General features: G+C 50.3%; 1 protein-coding gene across 1 annotated transcript; it reads right to left on the reverse strand.

Moving 5' to 3' along the window:
• Nucleotides 1-376: 376 nt before the first annotated feature.
• Kptn (kaptin, actin binding protein) lies at nucleotides 377-8,097 on the reverse strand. The gene is made up of 12 exons (XM_021166778.2): nucleotides 7,813-8,097; nucleotides 7,422-7,504; nucleotides 7,198-7,282; nucleotides 7,070-7,124; nucleotides 5,098-5,173; nucleotides 4,935-5,008; nucleotides 4,318-4,427; nucleotides 4,167-4,244; nucleotides 3,414-3,489; nucleotides 2,353-2,488; nucleotides 2,092-2,262; nucleotides 377-1,067 (listed from the first exon to the last, which is right to left on the reverse strand). Exons 1-12 carry the CDS (start codon nucleotides 8,033-8,035, stop codon nucleotides 942-944), a joined length of 1,293 nt encoding a protein of 430 aa, XP_021022437.1. The 5' UTR covers nucleotides 8,036-8,097; the 3' UTR covers nucleotides 377-941.
• Between the last annotated feature and the right edge of the window lie 1,827 nt (nucleotides 8,098-9,924).

Here is a 9,924-nt window from a genome sequence, read left to right on the forward strand (position 1 = left end):
TGGGGGTGGTGACTACTCTTGTCTCTCCGATCCTTTTGGGCTGTTTAGCTGAGCCCCAATACCTACTTGAGCACAGTATCTCCTTGGGCCTGTCTGCCTTGGTCTAGCTGTGACACTCCACACCAGAATCTATGCTCACTTACTTTGTTAGCCTTGGTCCATGGCCAGTGTAATCCCTTTTCTTTCAAGACCAGCCCCCTCCTAAATGGACCAGTAACAGGATCACTTCTTCTCTGGGGCTGAGGGGGTCTGCAGAGACCTTACTGGGTTCACTGGAGATGCTGAAAATCCCCAAAGATTCCCTAGTCTCCATGGGTCTCCCAGGGGACCCAACAGAGCCTGAAGCCCCTGGTGAGTTCTCACTTCCCCCTCAGTGCTGACTCCTTGTCTGTGGCCTTATTCATCCTAGGTTGAGACAATGAACCTAGGGTAGGCCTCAGTGGCATTTGTCTGGGACTCTACTTCCTGAGTTTAGCTCACCAGAGCAGAGAATGGCTCCATAGTTTTCAAAAATGCACCCTCCACACACTGTAACTTTCTTTCTTTTCTCTGGGTCTAACCTAGGAATCTCTGCGAAGTCCTCCTCCTCAGTTCTTTGAGAGTGAATTAAACAGTGTAGAACCTGGCACACAGTAAGTACTTGATAGATGCTTGCCAGACAAAGGAAAGGAAGACAGCCAGGACAGCTTTGTTGCTCTGAATGTGTAAATGGTCCTCAGGGACCAACACCTGATGGGAGCAGAGGTTGGCTGAGAACATCCCTTTTCAAATGGCTCAGACAGTAGTTATCAGCTAGGGTCACACAGCACACCAGGGTGGGTCAGGGACTCTTAGAATTCCCCTTCTGAGGGAGTCCAAGGGGCACACTCCTCTTCTAAGATGCTTCGCTCCCCATCAACAATGATAGATATGAGGTGTCCACACCTGAGAAGATGGAGTGCTCAGGAGGCTGGGGGCTCCACAGGCCTGGGCCCCACTCTGTCCCCAAGGCCCTGCTGATGTTTCCTCTGCTCCACCTGATGACGAAGCCGTGTCAAGACCAGCTCAGAGGCCTGGATCAGGCTGTGCTGTGGGGACAAGAGAGGACGGTAAGCTGTGACAGGAGAGGGACACGTTCAGACCACACTGGGCAGAGACTAGACCACAGGGTGTTGGATGAGAATTGATCTCCCAAGTAGGAGGGAGCAGAGGCTAGACTTGGGTTGGGGATACAGCTTTAGGTCAACTTCCTGTGGGAGGGGCAAATTAGACCCAAGTAGAAAGAACTGAGATTGGAGATCAGCAGAAGGCTGGGCATGGTGCTCCAGTAGCTGAGACACAGGGACTGAATTCTGGGACAGCTTGGCTATACAATGTGACTCTGCCTTGCAAACCCAAGGGCTGGGGGACATAGCACAGTGAGTCTTATACTAAGCACCAGACACAAATAAATAAGTGGAAAGAGAAAGGCGAGGAAGGAATAGGAGAGTAATCAGAGGAAAGACAGAGATGGCTCAAAACCAGACTACATTAGAGGGTATTTGAAGTTCAGCTGTTAGAGAGAAGCTGAGGTTAGATCACAGCAGGAAGGACAAAGGTGAGATCCTGCAACAAATGAGAGGTTAACAAAGCAAGAACCAGGCAGAAGTGGAAAGCAGAAGCTGAGGTTAGACCTCAGAGATGCTCCTCTGGGGGCTCATCAGCTGCCAGCTTAACTTAGGGTTTAGTAGGAGACTCTGCCTCAAGAGAATAAGATAGAAGAGAGAAGGACACACGAAACCCTCCCTGCTCGTTCTGTCTCTGTCTCTGTCACACACACACACACACACACACACACACACACACACACACACACATACACACACACACTGAGATTTTAAAACCCACAGCATCTAACTCTGCTTTACCAGACTGATACCTCCCTCATGAATGCCACTGGGTAGCATTCTCTTGACTGCCAGAGACCTCCCAAGGCCAGGCTATCCCTTCCTAAAGTCAAGACACCATGCCTATAGCTGGGCAACTGCCCCATTCTCAACCTCCGTCCTACCGAGCCTGGCAAGGTCCCTTAGTGAGTGGCAGCTTCTGCCTCAGCCGTGGCAGGCCTGATACCTGGAGGATGTGCACCCCTTTCAGGGATATCACGGCCAGCTCCCGCAGGCCGTCTCCAGTCAGGTCCACATGGGCCATGGCCAACAGGGGGCTGGCGAAGCTCCTGCGCCACAGCAGGCGGAAGCCTCTGCTGTCCTCCGGCAGTCCACGATACTTATAGCAGAGCAGCTCCTGTGGGAAGAGGGGTGACGGTCATGCAGGCTGAGGAGGAGGTCACTGCAGAGACACACATGAGTGACAGGCCCATCTTTCAAGACCCACCTGTCCATAGGTGGCCACCAGGACTTCCGGTTGTCCATCTAGGTCCACATCAGTGACCAGGCCACAGAGGACACTGTCAAACTGGTCACTGCCAGGCAGGAGAAGTTGGTCATCCAGACCTTTGTTCAGAAGATCCCTGAGGGTTCCAAACACGGGGTGGGGTGGGGGGGTGTGCTAAGGTCAGATGACAGGACCTTGCCACCTTTGGTTCCAGACTGTAGGTGATGTCCGACTGGCTTCCCCTGAGGTCCAGACTCACTCCTAACGCTGTGTGCCTTGGTTTCAATGTTTGTACCTTTGAAAGTGGTTGGTCTCAAGTGTTCATCCTGTAGATCCTCTTCTGGATGGCCTACTGTGCTCCCAGGTGTACACCCACACAGTGGCTCTTGGAGACACAGTACCCTGATCCCTGAACTTCTAAGCACTTGGTACTTTACAGAGCACAAGTGTGCAGGAGCTGGGTGGAATTAGGAGTGGATGGGAATGCATGGAGTGGGGGGATAGGGTGGAGGGGATGTGGGGTCAAGGATGTAGTTAAATCGGTACAATGTAGCATGAATGAGGCCCAGGGTTTGACCCAGCACCACAAGAGCTGGGTGTGGTGGTAAATGCCTGTAATCCCAGCACACGGGTGGCACTGGCAGAAGGACTGTCAGAGTTCAGGGTTATCCTTAGCCTCATAGTTGGAGGGCATCCTTGACTTCCTAAGATCCTATTTCACCCCCATTCCTAAAACATACAAAGCTGACTGTCTATGTTAGCATTACAACTGTACAATTTGTGGTGACTTAAAATCCAAGAAGGTGGGAACAGTGACATCATGGAAATAACCAAGGACTGCATGTGTAGGCTTTCTCAAGCCAGTGTCTGCTGGCATCTCTGGTCCACTCATGTCAGGGGTTTGGGTGTCTTTAAAGGGGGGAGAATCTCTACAAGATCCAGATGTGAGTGCTCCCACCTTCTGCTCTCTTGACCCTAGCCACCTCAAAGAGTTGACAAGGTTAGACCACACCACACTGGCACAATGTTAAATTGTGCCCAGAAACCCCAGGCATGCTCACCAGTACACCACAGCTGGCTCCAGCATGCTGGCCACAAGCAGACTGTATCCTTCCTGCTGGGGGCTGTCCTGGGTTGCTATGGAAGAGACAGGAGTTGGCAGGTCTATGGAGACAGGATCTTCCTTATCCCCATCCCCTCTGCAGTGAAGAATGCTGGCTAGGACGAAGACCCAAGATTGTGCCTCAGAAGGGAGGATTAGAGGTTAGACTATGACAGGACTGTGGCCAGACTTTAGATGGCGTTAGTCTGAAGGTAGAACACAACAGAAGAGACAAAGATTAGAGCAGAGTTGAGGTCTAAGGTTAGACCGCACTGTGAGAATTCGGGTGAAGGGGACCTTGCTTAGAAGGTGAGGGACAGGTTAAGGTGAATGTCAGTGTGGGACAAACCAAAGTCAAGGAATAGGAAGAAAAGCACCTGGGGGGTAGGGTGAGACCATGATTGACAGTTGTCAGTCCAAAGGGAATGAGAAATCTGGGGTGGGGGAAGCCAGTGTAAGATAATAATGAGGAGTGAGGGCTAGACCACAAAGGGAAAGTTGAAAGTAAAGAAAAAGTTGAAGGTTAGACCAAAGTGGGGAGAGAGAGGTTGGATAACAGAACTGATCTGAGGCCAGCCTGTGGCACAGCTTACAGGCTGGAGAGGGGCCCCAGGAGGAGCAAAGGGTCTGGACTCAGGGTGTGTGGGGGGAGGGGAAAGCTGAGGCTGCAGAGTCCACTTCCCAGACCCCAGGTTGAGAGTAAAGAGCTCACCCTCCGAGGCTGACAGGCTGAACACAATCACTCGGGAGATGGGCCCATCCTGCTGGATTGTCCATGTCTGCAAGATCTCTGTGTGGAAAGCAGGGACTCGGGGACCTGTTCCCATCCCTGGGCTTGTCCCCACTCCAGGCCTCACCCTCACCTCGATTCTTCTGGTCCACGTGAGCCACACGCACATAACCACTCTGGCAGCCCAGAGCCGAGAGCCGCTGGGATGAGCCAGGGAGGTTGTGGACATCAAGCCAAAGGACACTGGTAGGAGGACAGTGGATGGGTGGACAGACAGGTTGATTTCCCAGAACCCCACCTCTGCTTTCCGGACCACCCACCCCCTCCCTGAAGCACCAGGAGTCAGCCTCTGAGCCCCATCCTGCTTGCTCTGGGGACACCCACCCATGATCAATCAACTTTGAGGTCATGCTGAAAGCTGGGAACATGCTACCCAGCTGCCTCTTTTTTTTTTTTTTTTTTTTGAGTCAGGGTTTTATGTAGCCCAGGCTAGCTTCAAAGTCAAGGGTGAATTTGAATTCCTGCCTCTCCTGTCTCTACCACCTGTACATTATCATGCCTAGATTACAGGATGGAGCTCAGGGTTTTGAGGTAGGCAAGCATTTCATCAACTAAGTGACACTCCAACACGCTTCCTACTTTCTCTAAGGCTGCTCTCCTGTGTGCTGTGCTAGAGGGCAGCCTGCTCTGTCTGGCTTCTCTGTACACAGGGCCCTGATCCCTTCTTTGAGTGCCGTGGTCCTCTCCTACCTACTGGTCAGGTTCGTGAGCTCTGGAAAGAGGTTTTCCACGGGCTGCTCCTCAAACTGATGTAGTCCCTCATTCTGAGGAAGCAAGGCCCACCCCAGGCGATGGAGTCAGTTAACAGCCACAGGCCAGCACTGTCAGACTATGTCAAGCCTGCCCACCTCACCTCCTTGTAGAGATGAATAGCTGGGTCGTTCCCACTCAGAAGAAACACGGTCTCCAGCTGGTCCCCAACCTGGACTCTGAAAGCAAAGAAATCTAGAATGTGCTAGAACCTGAGTGGGGTTAAATTCCTCCAGGGATTTAGAAATGCCACTGTCAATTTATTTTTGAAATAGGGTTTCCTGAACCCAAGGCTGGTCTTGAACTTACTATGTAGCCATAGCTACATGGCTTTGAACTCCTGATCCACTTACCTGTACCTCTTACACCCAGCCTGAAATGCCAAAAGCCTGCAAGAACGCTGCCACCCAGAGACTCACATGCCAGGTGCATGGCTTAGTGTTCTACAGACTTGTGTACACCAACTCTTAAGTTCCGCAGCTGCGAGGTCTCAGAGCGGCCAAGGACAGGTGCTGGGAGCCCTGCTCTGAGAGCCCCCAACTGCTCAAATCTTCACTCTAGGAACAGGGCAGGGTACTTCAGAATGAATCTGCAAAACCTCACAGCAAGGGTTCAGTGGATAAAGGCAACTGCTACCAGTCTGGATGATCTGAATTCGATTCCCAGGTCCACACAGCATGGAAGAACTGACCCCTGTGGGTTGTTCTCTCACCTCCACCTATATGCATGGGACCCTCTTGCACACAAGTAAATATAAAAGGATCTTCATAATAAGGTGTATATATACATGCATGCACACATGAACACACATGCATACCAGTACATCCTTGCACTTGCACTTGCACATGCACGTGTACACATGCACACACCCACACACACTTGAAGCTTCATTTTTGTATCTCTTACCTACTAAACCAGAGGTTGGGCACTAAGGACCTGCATACCAAATCCAATCCACTAAATGCTTTTTGTAAATAAAGTTTTATTGGCACAATCCTCATTCATCTACCATGCCAACTGCTGTTTGCTTGCTCTAGTGGTAAAACTGTACAGCTGTGAGACCAACTGTCTGACCCTCAGAACCTAAGATTTACTAACTGACAAAAAATGCAAAACAAAACAAAACAACAATGTTGCTAATCTCTGGTATCAGTGTTGTTATGAAGACTCGCAAATGAACCCACTTTCTTCTTCTTTTCTTTTTTTTTTTTTTTCGAGACAGGGTTTGTTTCTCTGTATAGCCCTGGCTGTCCTGGAACTCACTTTGTAGACCAGGCTGGCCTCGAACTCAGAAATCCACCTGCCTCTGCCTTCCAAGTGCTGGGATTAAAGGCGTGTGCCACCACGCCCGGCTTATGAACCCACTTTCTTTGGGATTTTAAATTGTGAAGATTCTAGATGATCTACCTCCTTACAGGTCCCTCTACAGAATCTCAGGAGCTGCTGGGTTTGATAGAACCCCCCCCTTTTTTTTGGAGACAACTCTCATATAACCCAGGCTAGCCTTAAACTCACGCAGCCAAAAATGACCTTGAGCCAAATTCTTATCCTCCTGCTTCCGCCTCCTGAGTGCTGACATTAGAGGTATGCACCACTGGTTTATGTGTGCTTTGGATAGAACCCAGAGCTCTGTGTGCTAGGCAAGTGTTCTACTGCCTGAATGTATCCTCAGCATTCAATTGCATCTTTTAAATCTGGGAATCTCAGGGCTTCCGGGGCTACAGAACAATTCCAGGTCTGGGAAGCAGAGATCTAGAATTCGGAAGTTGAGTTCCCAGTGCTCAATTAACCCACTGGAATGATCTACCTGAGAGGTGACAATGTAACCATCTTGGCTGCATTCACTCTGAAAAGCACCATGAGAACCAGACTGGTAATGGCAGGTGTGTGGATTCCAGTCTGCTAAAGTTCCGTGAAACCCCACTTCCCGGCTATACTTCCCATCACCTTTTGGGCCCCTAACACTACCTGTTTCCAATCCTTAGTGTACGAAAAGCCTTTTGTTTTCCAGATAGGGCAAAAGCCTCTGAGTGCAAGGAAAGGGTAGGAGAGCATGGGTGCCCAGGGTCACTCACTCTGCGTGGCACAGCTGGAAAGGTGTGAACTGGAGTTCCAAATTCAGGCAGCTCTCTGCAGAAGGACACAAGTTAAGCCCAGCAGCCCCTGGCAGCCCCAGCCACGCTCTCCCCTATGCCCCACTCACCTGCAATAGAGTCCAGGTTGTACTCTGAGCCAGGCTCATAGTCACAGTAAATGTTAAGAAACGGACTGCCCTTGTCTCCTGAGTCCTGGGGGTGGAAACTTCTCATAGGGGAGGTAGGGGAGGTGACAGGCATTTGGAGTAGATTCAGAGCACTTGAGATAGACTTGGTGGGATCCACAGTGACTAAGGAAGAGGGCGTGGACAGGCGGAGGGTGCTGTGGTACCTTTATAAAAGTGATGCCCACAACCAGGCCCCGTTTTGGGGGTGACTTGTTGAAAGTGTCGATGGAGACGATCTCAGCATCCACTATGAGGGGAGTTCAAAGTTCACTGATTAGGCAGGTCTCCACTCTTGCGGCCTAACCACACTAACTTCATACCACTGCAGATAGCTGGAGTCTGACCGCTATCATCATGACCTCTGAACACCGACTACTATGCTGCTGATAACCTATGTTTGCGGAATCCTGAACCCTAATACTTTCAGGCCATGATGACCACTGTCTGGGACCCTAATGATTATCAGTTTTGACCCTGACCTCGCAACACAGTGACAATCTTAGAACCCTCAACACCAGACTCTAGTCCCTCCCCAGGCACCACAGCGCCACGCACCGGGAATGTAGTTGAATTGCAGCTCTTTAGCCACAGGCCGGATTTTCTGTCGGAGGTCTTGATAGCGGAAGCCGAGCACCTTGCCTTTAAGAGTGGCGGCCAGCAACTCCCCTCGCCCGTCGGCGCCTCCAGCAAGCCCATACACGTTGCTCTGCGACGAGAAGCGCGTGAAGCTGTCCTCCAGAAGTGGACAAGGTCCCTCTGCCACGGCCGCCTCCCCCATCCTGGCCCTCCGCGATCGGTCCCAGCTGGCCTGATGCTCCCCAACCTGTCAGGAAACCTCCACTAGCGCATACTGATGACGTCAAGAAGCTGCGATTACTGCCCTCTACAAATATGGCGCTTGGTTCCCTGACTGGGCGGCCCAGACAAAATTGCCCTTCTGCATCTGAGTGTTCTGTCCTTGCCCGTTTTGGAGCTATGGAGACGGTCTTCCAGGATTTGAGATGGGGGAATGGAGGCGTCTCTGGGCCTCTCTGAAAGCAGTGTGAAAAGGAGAATAAGTATCACCCTGAACTGTGGGTGGGCACACACTCCTGTGATTACAGCACTTGGGAAGTGGAGGCAGTTGCACCAGTTTCAACTCTAGTTCTACAGAGTTAGAGGCCAAGCTTAAGTATATAAGTACTTTTCAGGCCCGCCGGTCTGCATGAGACACTCTCTCTATACACACACATGCACTCCTATAAATACACTCATTCTCCAACAAAAACTAACTGAACAACAAAACAATTACAAAACCTAATTACTACCCTTTTGGATAAGCACATTCGATCTGCCAATTTATTTAAACTCATAAGCAAGCTGAAGTGGAGGCACATATCTAATCTTTTTACTTTTAGAGACAGGATCTTATTCCATAGCCTTGGCTGAACCAGTAATTTACAAATCAGGCTAGCAACAAACTTGTGACAATCCTCTTACCTCTGTATGCCAAGTGCCAAGAACACAGGCGTGCCCTTCTAAAGTAGGTATTCTTAATATTTTTAAAACATTTATGTATATGTTTCTGTATGGGCACATGTACCATGGCGTGTGATCAGAGAACAAGTCCAGGAGTCAGCTCCCGTCACCTCCTGGGTCTCAGCAATTGAACTAGTTAGGCATGGTCGCAAGCACCTGTGCCTGCTGAGCCATCTTGCTGGCCCTAAGGTACTCTTGAATCTATTATATAGGCCAACTGAGTTAAGTAAATCCTTTAAGCAATATTATCCTTAAAACAGTAAAGTGTATTCTTATACCAGGGAAAAGATCAGCTAACCTATCCATCCTGGTGGCAGAAGAGACTACCTGCTTTAGTGAACATTCATAGTGACAGTCTGCAGGACCCATGGCTACCTTGTCCACCCACACTGCACCTGGTGCCATCACACCCTTTAGAGTCCCTCACAAACTTCTCACCAGAACTATGCAAAGAGCTTTACAAAGTTTGAGCCCGAAGCTGAGGGAGAGCAGGATCTGGGCTAATGCTTCTGTGATGGAGGGCTTACCAGCCAGGTGCTATGAGGCCTTCATGGGGTCTGGATCTGCCACTTCAATCAACCCCAGCACCTGGGATGCATAGCCTCAGACACAAAGCAGGCTCAGTAGATATGCCAAAGCCCTGCCAACTCTAGGCCAGATAGATGGCATAGGTGATAAGGATGCTTGCTATGCAAGCCTCACAGCAACCCAAGCCCAACCTGTGGAATCCATGGAAAAAAGTCAGAGGAAGTGGTGGCTATCTGTAGTCCTAGTACTCCTTTGGAGAGATGGAGCTGGAAGCTCATGGGCCAGTTAACTTGAAGTACTAAGTACATTAGTAGAAAGAAGTCCCTGCCTTAACCCCACACACCTTTAATTCCAGTACACTGGAGGCCAGCCTAGTCTACAGCCAAAGCTACACCGTGAGTCCCTGTCTCAAACAATACACACAAGACTCTACTTCAATAAGGAGTTAAGAAGGACTGACAATGTCCTCAGACATTCCGGGCCATGGTGTCTGAGCATACACATACTTAGAAGCCTCCAACCATGTGGTAGGCCATCAGCCAGTATGTTGTTAGCACTGAGAACTTCCCCTGGGCAGTCTTTAGACATAGTGTGGCGATGAAAGGTGGTGAGGAGCTGAGC

Source organism: Mus caroli, unplaced genomic scaffold (genome assembly GCF_978045245.1).
Source record: "Mus caroli unplaced genomic scaffold, Mus_caroli_1 scaffold_8, whole genome shotgun sequence".
In the NCBI taxonomy this organism is placed as follows: Eukaryota; Metazoa; Chordata; class Mammalia; order Rodentia; family Muridae; genus Mus; species Mus caroli.

Excerpts from the sequence above, each read along its gene's own strand:
- Kptn (XM_021166778.2), bottom strand. The coding sequence starts at position 8,035 with ATGGGGGAGGCGGCCGTGGCAGAGGGACCTTGTCCACTTCTGGAGGAC. Across the intron at positions 4,245-4,317 it reads CGTGGACCAGAAGAATCGAG|AGATCTTGCAGACATGGACA; the intron begins GTGAGGGTGAGG and ends CTTTCCACACAG. Across the intron at positions 2,489-3,413 it reads GAGCCAGCTGTGGTGTACTG|GGATCTTCTGAACAAAGGTC; the intron begins GTGAGCATGCCT and ends TGGAACCCTCAG.